This window comes from Danio aesculapii, chromosome 16, assembly GCF_903798145.1.
Source record: "Danio aesculapii chromosome 16, fDanAes4.1, whole genome shotgun sequence".
In the NCBI taxonomy this organism is placed as follows: domain Eukaryota; kingdom Metazoa; phylum Chordata; class Actinopteri; order Cypriniformes; family Danionidae; genus Danio; species Danio aesculapii.
The window spans coordinates 21227791-21246624 of NC_079450.1; the positions used below are offsets into that span (position 1 = coordinate 21227791).

At 34.7% G+C, this 18834-nt stretch overlaps 1 protein-coding gene across 10 annotated transcripts in view; it reads left to right on the top strand.

Annotated features, from left to right (window-relative positions):
- Window positions 1–18834, top strand: part of ptprub (protein tyrosine phosphatase receptor type Ub) — a 445346-nt gene that overhangs the window by 107126 nt on the left and 319386 nt on the right. For all 10 annotated transcript variants that reach the window (XM_056474629.1, XM_056474631.1, XM_056474632.1 and 7 more), the window contains exon 2: window positions 14811–14939. In XM_056474629.1, coding sequence (XP_056330604.1) covers window positions 14811–14939 — 129 coding nt within the window. The remainder of the gene's footprint in view (window positions 1–14810; window positions 14940–18834) is intronic.

The window sequence follows — 18834 nt, forward strand, 5'->3', positions numbered from 1 at the left end:
CGCGCACACCCACATACACACAAAACCACTTAAATGTCAAAATTCACTGATGATTTTTAAGCATTTTGAATTGCAAGGACATCAGGCATGTCCTCATAAACCACCGTAATAAGAGAACAATGTCGGTATTGTTGGTTAATTAAGACTCCATAGGCTTGATGTATATTATACAATAAAAAATGCTAATTATATGGCCCTACCCCTAAACCCAACCCTCACAGGAAACCTGTGGCAAATTTTGAATGTCAAAATACACCAGAAAATATGATTTTTAAGCATATTAAATTTCAAGGACACCCGGCATGTCCTCATAAACCACTGTAATAGAGTACAACTAGATCATAATCATAACACTATACAAAAAACTTTTTTTGCAAACCACCAAAATGCACTCACACACACATACATCTATATTGTTTGTTTACGAGGACTCTCCATAGGTGTGATGTATTTTATAAGGTAAAAACGCAAATTATATGGCCCTACCCCTAAACACAACCCTCACAGGAAACCTGTGGTGAATTTTGAATGTCAAAATACACCAGTAAATATAATCTTTAAGCATATTGAATTACAAGGACACATGACATGTCCTCATAAACCATTGTAATAGAGTACAACTAGGTCATAAACCATGTTGTTATACGAAAAACTGTCCTTGTAAACCACCAAAACACACACACACACACACACACACACACACACACACACACACACACACACACACACACGCACAAACAGTTTTGTCAAGGAGACTCGTTTCTGATGAGCCCTCTGGTCAGATGCCCTGTGTTAACCATTGGTGGCAGGTGGGAACTGACCGCACACAGAAAGTTACACAGTGACAGTGTGATGCCTGCAGCTATGAGTGTGTATAAAAGGATGTGGATGGTGTGCTAAACTGCATTTGAGATACAGTCGCTTTGATTTTAGTGCACTGGACACATGGCTTCATTTCATCTGTTACAAAAAGAAATAATTTTTGCGTCATACTAAAGTGTCGCACAGCATTACACATTCATGGTTGAGCGTTTTGTCTGTTTCAGCCAATGCACTTCAAAAAGAAAAAAATATATTCATATTTATGTTATTTTCTGGGAAAAATCTTAAAACAGGAAAAGGAAAAAAAGTTTTTCAGAAAATATATGGTGTATTAGATTGTTTTGTGTATAAACTGGTTGGATTATCGGACAATTTTGCTTCAATTTATATTCTGTAATTATTATTTTAAAATATCTTCAGGAAAATAATTTCAAGCAGCATTTTGTTCCAAGGTGACTATTTCTTTAGTTTGTTTATACATCTATTTATTTTTTCATTTCAGTAATTCATTGCCAGTGCTAAAAAAATAGGTCTGAAAGTGTGGCACAAGAACTCAATTTAAGGAAGAGGTGGTGAGGGATGTCACAAACCTCTCGAGAACATGTCTGAAGAGAATCTAATTTATGAAAAAATAAAACTCGGAAGGCAAGTCGAGGTTCAGATAGGATGTACATTTCAAAGTGGGACACACTTTAAATATCCCTTGGCAAGGTAGTGCTAACCTGGAAGAATTGTTAAACAAATTGCCTCTCCCAAACATTACTGCTCTAGATAAATCTAAGACATTCCCCTGATCCACAGACAACATTCTGTTTGTCTTGTTCCTGCTCTTTTCTTTGCAGCACAAGCTAGGCTAGCTAGATAGCTAGCAGATCCATTATCTGAAGATATAGAATTATGGTTTTAACATATTTAGTTCTTTGATCTACAGTATGTCGTTACATTTGGTTTTCGGTTTAGGTGTTTTTTTTTTTGTGTGTGTTTTTGGTGCTCCCAAATCAAAACATAACTGACCGTTTAATAATAAAATTGGCAGATTTCTCACTTAGCTATAGCTGTCAAAATACTTAGTTCCCTATGATGATACGTTTTGTTATATTTAGTATATATATATATTTAGTAAATATATATATATATATACATTTGTTGTGCCTATATATATTTGTTGTGCTTATATATATATATATATATATATATATATATATATTATTTGAACAGGTCAACAAAGAGATTGCAAAAGACTAGCTTCTGGTTTAAACTGCACTGATTGAATATCTACTATTAAATATCTACTATTGAAAAATATACAGACAAATGTAAAGTACAGTAAAACACCCTAAATCTGTCGAAAAGCATTGATCTGATGGCGGTTGTGAGTTTGTTGATGAATTTTATTGGGAGATTTCTGACAGGAACAGTGAACTGCTCTGCCAGAGCGCGGCTGAAGCTCATATGCAAGTTTATTTTACATATTATGGCAGAAACACCATTAAGCCTCACTAGATCCTACCTGCATCGTCCGTTATAAAACACTCTCAGGACATTAATTTGGACAACTATGTGGATATATTAAGTAGTAAATTAAACACAAAGAGAGACTTTCACTTCACGCATAGTTTGTGAATGAACAGACTTGCGTGTACTGGTTGTAGACGAGATCATGAGGCTGTTTATGCACATGAGTTTGAAGTAATCAATCAGAGAACAGGAGAAAACGCATTACTTCCATCATTTTAATATAGCATATTATTAATGAAGTTCGAAAATTATAGTATAATATTGAGAGTTAATTAGGATCGCTGAGGCCCTCTAGTGTGCTTCGGCCCACCGGTTGAGAATCCCTGTTCTAGAATGCTGTTTGATTAGAATTCTGAATGAGTTAGAATTTCAGACTGAATTTCAGTGGTAATGACTAGACCCACACGGAATCTGCGTCACAGAAATCTGCAGATTTTCACAGATTTTTACCCTATCATTGACTCTATTTATTAACTTGTGTAAATGTCTGTAAATTTATATTTAGTTACTTTTTTAATTAATTTCAGTAATATTATTGACTAATCGTCAATCGTTCATTTGATTTATTTAGTTTGTAAAGTAATATTTTCTGTCTTTTAGTAGATATATTATATGATAGACTTGGTTTGTTTACCAAATAAGTGGATCTAGATGGATTTGCATTGTAAACATTAATTAGTTAAAAAGATATTATTTTTTAATAAGTTTTTAGTTACAATACTCCCAAAATAATTCCACATAAATCCACAGATTTTTATTTTACAAAAGTCTCCGCAGAAATAGTATAAAATGTCTGCAGATTCTGTCTGGCCCTAGTAATAACTCACTGATTTTGATTGATATAATTTATAAATATCTCAACAGAGATTTTGTTGAGCTGGTAACTTAAATGGTTTAGAAATGTCCATTATAAACTGACTCATTCACTGAAATGATTTGTTAAAAGCAATGGAATCTTTTAGAAACAACGCAAATGACTCTTTTTATGAATGGATCATTGTATTGTACTATTTTTCTTTGCTATTTTATGGCTGTTTAATGTTTTAAGTGATGAAAATCCATTTGAAATCCCAAAAAATGTATTTAAAATCATTTTTGAAGGATTGAATATGTTTTGTGAGACATTAAGTTGTCTTTCCTTCCGTAAACAATAAGCCATCAGTACATTATTAAGGTTTGATACAGTAGCCTAGCTTAACATAACATTTTATAGATGAACATAGAATCCAAACAGCTGTATGATGTTTATTTTAATTTGTTTTACTTTTTCATTTTTATGTGCAGAGGGCTACTTTTAAAACAATGTGTGCTTAAAAGGTTAAGTAGCCTATTTTATTTGGCATTAATCAGTATATTTCTTTGAAACATAATTTTATGATAATAATTATGTAGGCTAAAGGTGTTCCCCACTACAGCCCTCAATATTGCACACTGCATATAAATGTAATCTATCAAGCTCTATGAAAATTCCCCACCACTATTCATAGACTACAATGGCTCGCACTTAAAAATATATAATACATATATCATTAAGAGTTATCCTTCTGCTCAAAGATACACTGTCGTGGAACCAATCAGAACATTCTCCGTGTAATAACCATCTGTTGACAGTATAAATTGGCTGAAAGCATATCTTCCAAAGAAAAAGGCTTGGATATAATAGGAGTCGTCATCCACATTGAAGTTACTGATAGCCTGACTGCAGCAGGATTCATTGGTATGTCCTTAGAGGACTCAGACAAGCCAATTCTTCAAAATTTTAATGAAGGCTAATAACAGCCTAGCTCTCCAAAGGGAACTTGTTCACATTAATAAACAAAACAAGCGGATGAGCCTGCGCACACAAAAGCCGCCGTGCTCTCTAGCCAAGGGGCTTTTAACCCTGGCAGTGGCTCAAGCCTGATGTTTTCTCTGTGTTGTGTTGTGGTGCCAAATTATATTGTAATTACTTATTGGAGGCAGCCATGACGAGGCTGAGGCGAGGGGCAGGGGGAGCAGAGAGCAGGACTTGATTGTTGCTGATGGTAAATCGTTTGTGCTTGGCTTCAAGAACATGTGCTGATGGAGAAAAAAAAACTGGGCGGTCCACGTCTCTCTGAGGATCGTCAGAGAACGTCTCAAATGTCTTTGGCTTTCGTAGAAGGAGTAATTGCCCAAAGAAGGTCTCAGTTTGTCAGCTTTGCTATCTTTTCCCCTGGATCCCTGTGCTGAACTGTTAGCGAATGTCTTAAATGAAACCTACTGGGACTGAAGCGCTATTCTTCCTTTGTTCTCTTAGATAAATTGGCTCACATGAGTAATAGGGATTGGTATTGCGAGGAATTAAATGATTCTGATTCTTAACTGCAATTCTGATTTGGTGTGTTTTCCATTCATCATTTCGTTACCTTGGAATTATAAGGTTCTATCTGCGTTCTGTTTGAGATATTGAGCTTCAAAGTTTTTGCATTACATAGCAGACAGTATGTGTGTAACATTTTTTTTTTTAAATAAAATATCCTAAAATGTAAACAACATCCCATAATGTAAATAAGTTGTCATTTAATTAGAATATTTCAATAACTCAGTTTTGGCAAGAATGTCAGATAGAACCTTATAATTCTAGGGTGACGATTTGTTTAGGCTTGGCTCACGCTACAGGAGTTTTTAAATCATAACCAGTGATGAAATCTGGTTCAATGGATCACGTAAGGAGGATCTTCACTGATTTTCTTCTGTAAAATCTCATAATGGACATATACTTAATCCTGATTTTTACTTCTGCTTCAAGAGATCTATGTTTTGTCTGTGCTGCTTTGGCAGTAACACATCTGAAAAGCTTGTAGCCTGTGAAGTCTCCTGAGTTGAGTTTCTTTGCTGGTGTTTTTTGTTTTATTAGTTTTTTTGCTTAAACTCATTCAAGGTAGAAAGAGGTAAAAACTGACAAACGTTCAGCAACTTTACCCATAAGGTAAACACAGAAACAAAAGTATCCATCTGGGGCTCCTGCATGGTAAGTGACAATTGTTAAGTCGTCTGGCCATCAGCATTGCTTCGCTCACACACCTTTTGGCCCCGCCCACACTTGTCACCACTGCCAAGCCAACCAATCACAGATATTGTGCTCCGCATCATCATGACTTGTAGTTGCTATTGTTAAGAAATGCATTTGTGTGGCAAACTTCATAGCATGTGTAAATATCATTCCAGGTGAAAGTGATAAAGATGCAATCAGTGAGGAGATATGTGATAACCAAGATGAGCCAGTAACAGCTTGACTTGAGACTTGAGGAGGATTTTGAGTATCTTTCTGGCCTACATAGTAGTAAAATCTGCGTCTGAGCAGGACTCTGCAGTGTAAGGCTTAAGGCTTTCATGCATTATGTTGTTATTATAATGAATCGGTGTACTATATGCTGACAACGCATACATTAGTAAATATCTGTTATTGTTGAAAAATATTTGTTGAACATGTACTACGTGCCTAAAGCATTCACTCAATATCATTAGCTAATTTTTGGCAGAAGTGGTGTTTAGCAGCTTTTGTATCTGAACTCTTCATATATTTTTACTGAAAATAAATTGCAAATTGTGGCATGAATTGTGGCTAAATATTTGCATCTTATTTATCGATAATGTCACTGGTGACTAGTTGATGTTGACTCTACTTTAATAACATACAAGTTGACTTCCAAAAATCTAAAGTCGCTAGCCCCGAGTATGCGACTGTGCAAAGGCAATGTCAGACCATCCGCGTTACTTTTACAGCATTGATAATGTAATTTGATTAAAATATAGTTTGTTAAATAAACTTAAGCTTTCATTCAGTTGTTCAAGCATAAAAGGGGATGAAAGGCCTTTTAAAGTGCCGTCAGTAGCAGCAGGTTATGTCAGAAACTCTGTTGAAAATACTATGGTAAAATAAACGTTTAAATTTTAAAGACATGGCACAGAACAATTTAATGCAGCACTTCTTGCCTGGTGTGAGACTTTATATCGCATCTCAATTAGCCAGTGAAGATCATTGATTTTAAATAAATCAGATCGTAAATGCATCATGTTTATGATGGAATGACCTCTCTGTGAAAGAACCTGAGCTAGCTTATTCCAAAAAAAAAAACCCTGCATTTACTCAATTAACTTCTCCAACTATAGAAGCTAGTTTCATAGTCACGCATTGGCTATTGTTGAGGTACTGACACAATCAGAGTTACCATCCTAATTTAATACCTAAAATCTTATTGGGAAGTCCCAGCTGTGTCTACAAGCAGATTGCAAGGTTTTAAATTTGTTCTGCAACATCTCACACTACCATAATCTTGGTCAAAGTTCAGAACCAACCGTCAGGAGGGATAAATTGTCTTAAAACTCTTGTAATTTGAGCCTGGTTTTAATGTTTTTGCATTGTGGGATGCCTGTGCCACACTATAATTGGTCTTAACTATTTGCTGAAGATTAAACAATAACAATACTTCTGGTACCTGTGGTTCAGTGAGTGTAAGTTATTTTACTGATCCAGCATGCAAAACTGCGAGTTGTGGAGTGATTTTAGTGTAAATGATTTAGTTTTAACAAGTGTTCAGCAGTGAATATACCATCACTGGCCACTTTATTAGTTACACCTGTCCAACTGCTCATTAACGCAAATTTCTAATCAGCCAATCACATGGCAGCAACTCTAATGCATTTAGGCATGTAGACGTAGTCAAGACGATCTGCTGCAGTTCATTTTCTTGGCACACTTTGGCCCCGTTAGTACCAATTGAGCCTACCTGTGTATTGTTTCTGACCATGTCCATCCCATTATGACCAAGGTGTACCCATCTTCTGATGGCTACGTCTAGCAGGATAATGCACCGTCATAAGCGCGAATCATCTCAGACTGGTTTCTTGAACTTGACAATGAGTTCACTGCACTCAAATGACCTCCACAGTCACCAGAGCTCAATCCAATAGAGCACCTTTGGGATGTGGTGAATTGGCAGATTTGCATCATGGATGTGCAGCCGACAAATCTGCAGCAACTGATGCTATCGTGTCAATATGGACCAAAATCTCTAAGGAATATTTCCAGTACCTTGTTGAATCTATGCCATTAAGGATTAAAACAGTTCTGAAGGCAAAAGGAGGTTCAGCCCGGTACTAGTAAGGGGTACCTAATAAAGTGGCTGGTGAGTGTAAATTTTCAGTATTCAAAAATTGCGGTTTTAAGCCATGACTTAAGGTAATATAATAAAACTAATAAATCTATTTCTATGAAAAAAAATATAGTAAATTGTTGTAAAACATGTATATATCCGAACCTTTGTACTGATGAAATAAGCACTGAACTTAACAATAGCTTTCATTGGCCAAGGAGCATCTGTAAGCTATTTGACTGACATGTAAAGTGTCCAGTCATAGCATGTTTAAATATGAGGAAATATAACAATGTTTCTATAGTTACAGGCAAGGAATACTCTTGCTGCATTTTAAAGAATCTATTCCATAACTATAAAACCTTTTGAACGCTTGGCATATAGCTGGCAATTATAATCACTAATTGTCACAGTTGTAAACAAGGCAGCATAACTGACATATGAGTGGGTTTGACATACAGTAGTTTTGGCTTTGTTTTAAAGTGTACCATTGAAGAACGACACACACATCTCACAGAAATGGAATCCATCCAATCGGGTAGTGACTTAAAAACTGCTGAAGAGCTTCCAGTTTTGTGTCCCATAAAGATCAGTGAATCAGCATTCTGGTAGTGTGACATCTGAGGCTGAGACCAGGTTTTTAGGCCTGTCATGGATAAATGAGTATGACACTAAAACTGGCAGTAGCTGGTGAAGAATTCCTGTCTTATTGAATCATTGGAATTTGAATGTATTTATTTGGACAGGGACACTGATAACAATACATTGAGCTTGAAAGGAAATATGTTTTGTGGACAGGACAGGGTGATATTAAAACACTCAGAAAAAATAGAAAGAGATTAAGCAACATGTTACCATTTAAAACATACAGACTACACACAAACAATCAATAAATGTATTGACTTGTTATAACATCATGGATGTCTTTTATGAACGGATCATTGAATCATTGGTTTGCTCTGATACAAACAGATTAAGGCTATGTCCACATGTACATGGGTATTTTTATAAACAGTTTTCCCTGCCTTTAAGAAAAATGTGCTGAAAAAAGTGCAAAAAAGCACTGCGAGTAATGTTAAGGGGACTCCAAACCAACAGGTGGCGATAAAAGTCTTTTATGTAGGTTCACACCAAACATGAAATAAAGTATTTGCGCAAGTACATTACATAAATACATGATGCAAGTGCTGATGATCACCACCTGTAGTGGTGTTCCCGGCTGGGCCAGTTGGCATTTCTGTGTGGAGTTTAAATGTTCTCCCCATGTTTGAGTGGGTTTCCTCCAGGTACTCCGGTTTCCCTTACAATGCAAAGACATGCAGTATAAGTGAATTGAATGACTTAAATTGGCTGTAGTGTATGGGTGAGTGTGTGAATGAGAGAGTGTATGGGTGTTTCCCAGTACTGTGTTGGGACTGGAAAGTCATCCGTTGCATAAAACGTATGCTGGAATAGTTGGCGGTTTATTCCACGGTGGCGACCTTGATAATAAAAGGGACTAATCCTAAGGAAAATAAATGAATGAATGAATAAACAGTTTAAGGCACTTGTACCGTTGCATTTAAAATCTTTATTTTCAAGCAATGACAAATCAAAACAGCTAGTCCGTTGTTTGTCAGAAATCAAAGTGCCCTTGTTCGTCCATTGTCAAACAAGCCCAGAGGTGGCAGTAATGAGGCATTCAGCTATAAGGGTCACCTTGATGTCACAGTTATTGTCAAAGCCTTTGCCAGCATGGTTCCTCTGCCCGTCTGCTGTGCGATGGCTGAAGTCAGCAGCATGTGACTGGGATTTGTGTCCTGCCGCCGCTGCCCGCTCTTTCTCATCCTGCAAGGCTAATGTTCGGGACCGCAGCAGATGTGGTGAGGTGCTCAGGCTGTGGCACATTAAGCTGCTGCCCCCGAGGTCAGGAATGTGTTGCTGTATTAAATGTAATGGGAAGCCAAAATCAGTTGTGGGCTGAGTTTAGGAAGTCCCTGAAGGATTAGAATAATAGTTTGGAATAGTTATAGGAAGCTTAAAGTATTATTTGACCCCCATATTCACAGCCTGACATGACATTACTGAACTCCCATGAACCCTGTGTGGGTATTATTTGAATGGGACTTTGTGTGTAGGAGATGATATGGTTTTTTAACGTTTTTAAAAAGTGGCAAAATAAAAAAAGAGGGTGGTATGATTCCTGGAAATAACATATAGAGATACAATTTATGAGACATGACCTGTATTTATTATTAGAACAGTAATAATTCAATAATAATACTAATAATGATAACTTTCTGTTTCATGTCCAATTACAGGATTAATAATAATAATAATTCATTCATTTTCTTTTTGGCTTAGTCCCTTTATTAATCTAGGGTCGCCACAGCGGAATGAACTGCTAACTTATCCAGCATATGTTTTACGCAGCGCATGCCCTTCCAGCTGCAACCCATCACTGGGAAACATCCATACACACCCATTCACACACACACACACGCACCATAGACAATTTAGCTTATCCAATTCACCTGTACCACATGTCTTTGGACTGTGGGGGAAACCGGAGCTGTGGGGAAACTGTGGGGGAAACCCGAGCACCCAGAGGAAACCCACACCAACACGAGGAGAACATGCAAACTCCACACAGAAAATCCAACTGACCCAGCCGAGGCTCGAACCAGCAACCTTCTTGCTGTGAGGTGAACGTGCTACCCACTGCGCCACTGTGCAGCCAATAATAATAATAATAATAATTCCTGTTTCATGTCCAATTACATGTATAATAATAATAATTATTATTATTATTACCTTTATATTGTTTTATATCCAATTATATTTAGTTTATTATAATAATAATAATAACAACAACAACAATAATATTAGAAAAACAATTCCTACTGTACTTTCAATAATAATAATAATACTTATTATTATTTTTTTTTTTATTATTATTATTATTATTATTACATTCTATTGTTTTATATCCATATATATATATATATATATATATATATATATATATATATATATATATATATATATATATATATATATATATTTAGTCTTATAATAATATGAATATTAATGATAATAATAATAATAATAATAATAATAATAATAAATATTTACAATATTTAATGATAATAATAATCATCAAAATAAAATATGAGTAATTAAAAACATGAATAAAACTATTGTTTTGTTTACTGTAAATAATAGTGGTGAGGCTGACAGCAAAGCTGCAACTATTATTCAGACGCAGTTATCTTATACTAATGATACACAGGGCAACTTTTTGAGCAATGTTTCTGGGCAACTTTAAGAAGTGATGCCATAAAAAAGCAACCAGGTGAGACATGGGGTAACTAATTAAGGCACATCGGTTACAGATACAATACTCTTGACTATTCATAATAGAAAAGTAGCCAAGCAACATCGCTTGGCAAAATTGCCCAGCAACATTGCTTAAAAAGTTATCCTTTGTATTCTTAGCATAAGACCGTTTACTTGGTCCCTACCAATATATTGGTCTGTCACAGTAGTTCTGCTTGTGTTGTATAAGTAAATCCTCAATTGATAATTGATTGGCAGAGGTGATGGTTATATGTGTATTATAGTCAACGTTGTGTGTCTTGACTGCTTCAGTGAATGACTGTCTGGCTGAAAGCCGATGCCTGGGATACATGTGGGTGTTGTTCAGTCTGGCACCTTTCACTCAGCTGAACAGAAATGAGATCACAGGGGCTCACATGATGAAACAGAGACCCAAATAACCCACGGCCGCTTAATTAGGCTGGCGAACCAGGGGGTCTTAATACGCCCGCCTGCAGCCATATTAACCTCCCGAGATGACTTGCGAGTTGTATTGTAATGCACTTTTTAGTGTCAACAAATTACAGATCAAATGTTGTCCAAATGAAATGTTATTGCCCGGAGGCTTTTAAATATACAGCCAGATGCTTTAAATAATTCATATACAGAGACTTGTCAGCTTAAGCGGGAAGCAGGGAAGACACTGCAGGTAAATAGGGGGAAAAACTAACTGTTAGTTACCACCACAAGTCCCCAGTTGATAGGTTGCTTAGTTTAAAGGGATAGTTCACCCAAAAATGAAAATTTGGCCATCATTTACACACGCATCACTGCAAAATCCCTTTTTCTTCTGTTAAATGGTGTGGACATGCAGGGGAACGAAATGTGGTGTCTCGCAGGACAAAGGTGCTACATAAATGAATCATAAATACAAACACAAATCCTATGCATGACTAACATATACTATAAGATAATTAACAATACACATAAGACTTAACTATACACATAAGACAGGCTATACAAGTACTTTTACATGAGACTGAACAATGTTGTGCAGGATATTGTTCAAGAGAGGTATTAAAGGTGAATATTGTGCAAAAGAGTTATTTAAAGAGCCCATATTATACATGAAATAGGGTCATATTTAGGTTGTAAGGGTCTCCAACAACAGTCTAATATGCATGCAAGGTCATAAAACACTTTGATGGTCTTATAACCTGCATTTATTTTTACCTAATTATCCCAACGACTCCCATATGAATCGTTCAGCGATTCATTTGTTCCCAACCCCCTCCTCAGCGCGAAGCTAATCTGCGCTGATTGGACCGATGACAGCCTGCTGCGATTGGTCGACAGTGACAGGCTTCAGCACGAGACAGAGTGAAATGCCCAGCTGGTAATCAACTATATAAAAGTAGTCACAGTGCACACGCGCTTCATAGTGTAAGGCTTTTTTCACACACACACACAACCCTCCTCAGAAGAACTGGGGAGATCGACGCGAGTCTCTCTCTCTCTCTCTCTCTCTCCCTCTCCCTCTCACACACACACACACACACAACGCTCCTCAGAAGAACTAGGGAAAGCGACGCGAGTCTCTCTCTCTCTCTCTCTCTCTCTCTCTCTCTCTCTCTCTCTCTCTCTCTCTCTCTCTCTCTCTCACACACACACACACACACACACACACACACAACGCTCCTCAGAAAAACTAGGGAAAGTGACGCGAGTCTCTCTCTCTCTCTCTCACACACACACACAACGCTCCTCAGAAGAACTAGGGAAAGCGACGCGAGTCTCTCTCTCTCTCTATCTCTCTCTCTCACACACACACACACACACACAACGCTCCTCAGAAGAACTAGGGAAAGTGACACAAGTCTCCTAGCTTACGATCGATCGCCATAGCAACGACAAACGGCAGTGGAACGCGAGCTCACAAAAGCCTTTAACGTTAAATCCATAAACAAAGCGGCACGCGTCACGTTTTTAACGTGGCTTACATGTGATAAGAGAATATAAAGAGTAACCGCGTGTACTGTACCAGGTTAACAACTCATCTTTGGGTAGAGACTGTCAATATTATCCATCTGAGCGCAGCGTGACTTCATTCGACCTGCGGCGTCTGTGTGTGTGTGTCTAGTGTTTTTTCTGTGTTAGTGGGCGGGGCCGCAGGTTTCAAATCTCCCTGGTTTGCGCGCGTAACTACTGGCGAGGCTTGTGTTTCGTGGCTGCGTCATCGCGAAACACCTAATGACTCGTTATCAAGGCGACTCGTTTGAAGCACTATGAGTCGACTCTTTTATAGATGAATCAATAGTTTTAAACACTGTACACTTACAGATTTAAGCCTTAGCTGGATATTTCACTTCACTTAGAGCTGTGTGACACACTACATGGAAGGGCATTTTCAAAAACCCATAATATGGGCTCTTTAAGGTTGAAGAAAGCAGTGCATGATTGTGGTACATTTATAGTGAACATCATTTTCCTTATTGAGTCCTTGTAAGATGGAGTTTAGATAAATTGTCAGGTGCATAAGAGAGTGTTTCTACAGGTGGTTTGTCAAGCCCACTCTCCTAAATGAAGCACAATTTGAAATGCACAAAATGTTTCCAAGAGACATGGAGTGATTTAGAAACTGTCAATAGTGCAAATGTGCAACCTGGTGCACGAGTCAGAGAGATGAAAGGGTGTCTTTTTCTACAGGTGGTTTGTTAAGCCCACTCACCTGTATGGGACATACTCAGGAATGAGAAACTCTAACAGTCTGTGGGAAGAAGCTGTTGAGTAGTCTGGCCGAGCAGGCTCTAATACTTCGAAACCTTCCTCCTGATGGCAGCAGCTGGTAGAGACTGTAGAAGGGTAGAGTCTTTCACAATATGGTAGCTTTGCTGGAGCACAGTGAGAGGAAAATGTCCTGAATGGACAAGAATATGAAGATATTGTTAAAATGCTGGTTGTTGGGACCCATTGACTTTCATAGCATTTTTGGTCCTGCGATGAAAGTCCCAGCATTCTTCAGAATGTCTTATTTTGTGACCAACAGAAGAAAGAAACTCATAAAGGTTTAAAATCACATGAGGTCTCATTCATCTTAAGCATTGCAAACAGTGAACTTTTCCTTTAAGTATTGCAAATATTTCTTCAAGTTTTCTGAAATACTATGTTTAAATATGTAAATGAGCACTAGTACGGTATGTAAAAAAACATTGATTTGCATACATTTATAGCAGAAAAACAAACATTGGATTAAGTCAGGTTGAGAAGTTTTCATTTTTTTTTTTACATTTATTTAAAGAAAGGATTTGGGAAACTCTTTTTATCACCTCAATAATAACCGTAACCTAGCCAGAAAAGGAAGAAAATTTCATGGTTTTGTAGGATAAAATGTTCTATATAATCAGACAAATTATATATGCACATTTGCGTCTGTAAAACCCTTTAGAATACAAATGTGAGGTTTGTAAGTGCTGCTCTAGCGGAGATTTACTGTTTCTCAAAAAACACTCATTTTGAGAATATGGCCTTTTAAAATATGTACTGTAATAAAATATAAATCTACAGACACAAAATTGTGCTAGAAGTGCTATATAAGAAACACTTAAAGGGACAGTTCACCCTATTCACTATTTACTCACCCTAAAGTGGCTCTACGAGTTTCTTTCTTCTGTTGAACACAAAAGAAGATGGTGAAAACCTGTAACCAACTTCCATAGTTAGAAACAAAAACAAATATGGAAGTCAATGGTTACAGGTTTTCAGCATTCTTCAAAATATCTTCCTTTGTGTTTAACTGATGAAAGAAACTTAAACACGTTTAAACCAATTAAAGGGAGAGTAAATAATGACAGATTTTCCATTTTTTTGGGTGAACCAACCCTTTAAGAGTGTATTTTAAATGTCTTATTTACATTAGTATAAAGAAACGTTATGAAGAGCCAAAAAGACCAAAACCTCAAAATGAACAGTGTTTTGGGCCTGTAGTCTGAGGTTTTTAATGACAGGAATTTCCTTATGTAATGTGTTTTTCTTTTCTCTGTCTTCTTCCTTCATCAGCGGGCTGTACGTTTGATGAGGACTCGGACCCCAGTCTGTGTGAGTTCAGCCAAGGGGAGGAGGATGACTTTGACTGGCAGCTGTTTCGCGCCCATGCCTCGCCACACTCCACCTCTGATCTCCTGCGCGGTGAGTCTGCCCACCGATGCCCATTCGTATTCCAGCAGTTTATTTCACACTGTGTCGCAAAACCGTTTCACACCGCGGCCCCATCCGTCTCGGATGCCCTCCTACTGGCCCCATTGCAGTGACAGCTGGAATGGAGGCCCACATTGCAGCACATGCTTTAGCTTTGACTTGTTTTATTCGTAGGTTTGTAAAAAATTGTGAAAGTTTTCTGTGTTAAATGAATTGGTGTCTTTGGATTGGATCAAATCTGGAGGTTCTTAGAACACGCAAGTCAAGTTATCTTATTTTGATAGCACTTTATTGAGATTCTCTGTTGTGAACTGGAGATTTAATGAATCAATGACTAATCGTTCAAAATGAGGAAAAGAAAATCTGGTCTAAAAGGACAGTAATATTATTATGTGTCTTATGCCAGTATAGTTGTTTTTTAAAATATTATAAACAAAAAATGCTATAAAAACTATTTACAAATGAAGATTTCATAACACGTTACGTATTACGTATAATTACATTTAAAACAGTACAGCAATAACCAATAACCAACAAGTTTCATCATTATATATTAATATTATTTTAACAAATGTTATAGCAAATTTTAAAAGAGGAAATTCAAGCAGCTCTCTAGTTATAAAGTTACACAATAAAATCTTAAAAATTATAATTGTAATTAATTATTTATTGTATGAGGATTGATTGTTTTAACTGTATGTAGTATGTATTATAAATATTTTTGTATAAATACATAATTACATTATCTATACATTTTAGATACTGTATATGCAAATGATGAATTGATAGATTAATGTATTTTGTTTTCAAATTTGGAGTTACTGAACTTGGTTAACTATATGCCATGTGACCCTGGACCACAAAGAAAACAGTCATAAGTTTACATTTTTGGAAATTGAGATTTATACATCACCTGAAAGCTGAATAAATGTTTGTTGTTTGTTGTGATATGACAATATTTGGTACCTACAACTAGGGTTGGTCGATGCCGACCAATTTGGCATCGTACGATTCCTAATGTGAAACATCGTGATGGACGATGGCATCAAGGCAAGGCAAAGCAAGTTTATTTATATAGCACATTTCATACACAGTGGCAATTCAAAGTGCTTTACATAAACAAGAATAAAAAGACAAGTATAAGAACATCAAAAAACAAATAATAAAAATGATTAAAAAGTGATAAAAACAGATTAAAATGTGTTAAAACAGGTTATAAAAGAATGAAAAAGAAAAGAAAAACATAATGGTGCGATCTGTCGGACGTAGCACAGTGCTCATTCAGATTGATCACAGATTAGATAACATTAATAATAACATTAGTCCTGTTGTGAATCTGCCTCTATGCTAAAGCATGCACGTTTGTAGCTCCAGCCTCTTTTGAAAAGAGCACACTCTCATTTGAATTTAAAGCGACAGTCCCCAAATTTGCATAATTTGGATCAAATAGGGTCAGTTTAAAAGAGTTACAAAACATATTTGTGGCATATTTTGAGCTGAAAATTCACATGCTCACTCTACGGACATCAGAGACTTATTTTATATCTTGTAAAAGGGGTATAATAGTTCCCCTTTAATGAATATAAGGTGTCTAATGCCCAATATTTGTGTTTGTATTTTAAGAAATTCATTGAATACCCCTGCTCACATTTAAACCTCCCCTGACCAGTCAAAACAAGCCACCTAATAAGAAAGATAAAGAGAGCGGGATCTATAAGCACATCAGCAGGTCTCGTCTCTTGATGTCTTGTTCTGCCCATGTCAAGCGAGCGAACAGAAGTGATTAGAAGTTGGAAAAGAATCAATCCCGACAATCAATGAGTTCTTTGAAATGTAGCCCGTTCCGATCGGGAAGTGTCAGATGGATGTGCACGGCCTGCTGGGAAGGGTCTTTTATTGAGAGCCATTGTTGAAACTGGATCAAAACAAGCAGAGGGAGGCAAGAAAGTGCAGAACTAGTAATTGGATTAGGTGGTAAGTCAGTGAAAGAGACGGATGGATCGAGGTGAGATGGAACGCTGATGACACAATGAAACAGATAAAAACTTGGTGAGCTTTTCGGCGGTGATGTAAAACACAGGGGACGTGGATTGGGAGGCTTGAAAAAAGCATATCTCAATGGTAATGTGAGACAGACGCTGTAATCTACACTAGTCTGAATAGAAGGTCAAAGACTACCAGAGGAATAAGAATTTACAGAGGAATGGCCGGCTGTCCCTAATCTGTTTGAAGAGACAAATGGTACTACATTTGTAGAGTACAATTTTTATATAATATAATATAATATAATATAATATAATATAATATAATATAATATAATATAATATAATATAATATAATATAATATAATATAATATAATATAATATAATATAATATAATAGAACATAATATAATAGAACATAATATAATATAATATAATATAATATAATATAATATAATATAATATAATAGAACATAATATAATAGAACATAATATAATATAATATAATATAATATAATATAATATAATATAATATAATATAATATAATATAATATAATATAATAGAACATAATATAATAGAACATAATATAATAGAACATAATATAATAGAACATAATATAATATAATATAATATAATATAATATAATATAATATAATATAATAGAACATAATATAATAGAACATAATATAATAGAACATAATATAATATAATATAATATAATATAATATAATATAATATAATATAATATAATATAATATAATATAATATAATAGAACATAATATAATAGAACATAATATAATATAATATAATATAATATAATATAATATAATATAACAGAACATAATATAATATAATAGAACATAATATAATAGAACATAATATAATATAATATAATATAATATAATATAATATAATACATTTCTAAAATTAAAGTAGCATAATACACATTGTGACTTAAATCATACAGTATAACTTTCAACAGATAATATAATACAATATAATATAATAATATAATATAATATAATATAATATAATATAATATAATATAATATAATATAATATAATATAATATAATATAATATAATATATGAATACATTTCTTTAATGAAAGTAGCGTAAAACATATTGTGACTTAAATCATACAGTACTTTCAACAGTTTCCCACATGTAGCAAAACCATAGAGCAAAACAGATGACAAAATGGGAAAATCTAAGGTTGCGTACTCCTGGTTGGAGAAAGACGAGTTTAAACAGTGACTGAAGCCTGTCGCTGAAAATAACCACGTAATTTATTCGTTCAAGCTTTGTTTCTTCCGAGCTTATCTGTGTTCTGTTGCATGGTTGTGCTCCATTGGTTTATTTAACTACAACGGTTTATTAACAGCTGTTTATTAAGTTAAAGGTTTGATACTGATTAGAACTTGAAGTGGCGATGAGCTCTTAAAATATTCTAAGTCTTTTTAAAAAGGTATTGAAATTACTTTTAGGATTCCTGTATATACCTTGATATAATATAATATAATATAATATAATATAATATAATATAATATAATATAATATAATATAATATAATATAATTAATATAATATAATATAATATAATATAATATAATATAATATAATATAATTAATATAATATAATATAACAAAGTATAATATAATATAACATAATTAATATAATATAATATAATTAATATAATTTATATATTATAATATAATATAATATAATATAATATAATTAATATAATATAATATAATATAATATAATATAATATAATTAATATAATATAATATAATATAATATAATATAATATAATATAATATAATATAATATAATATAATATAATATAATATAATATAATATAATATAATATAATTAATATAATATAATATAATATAATA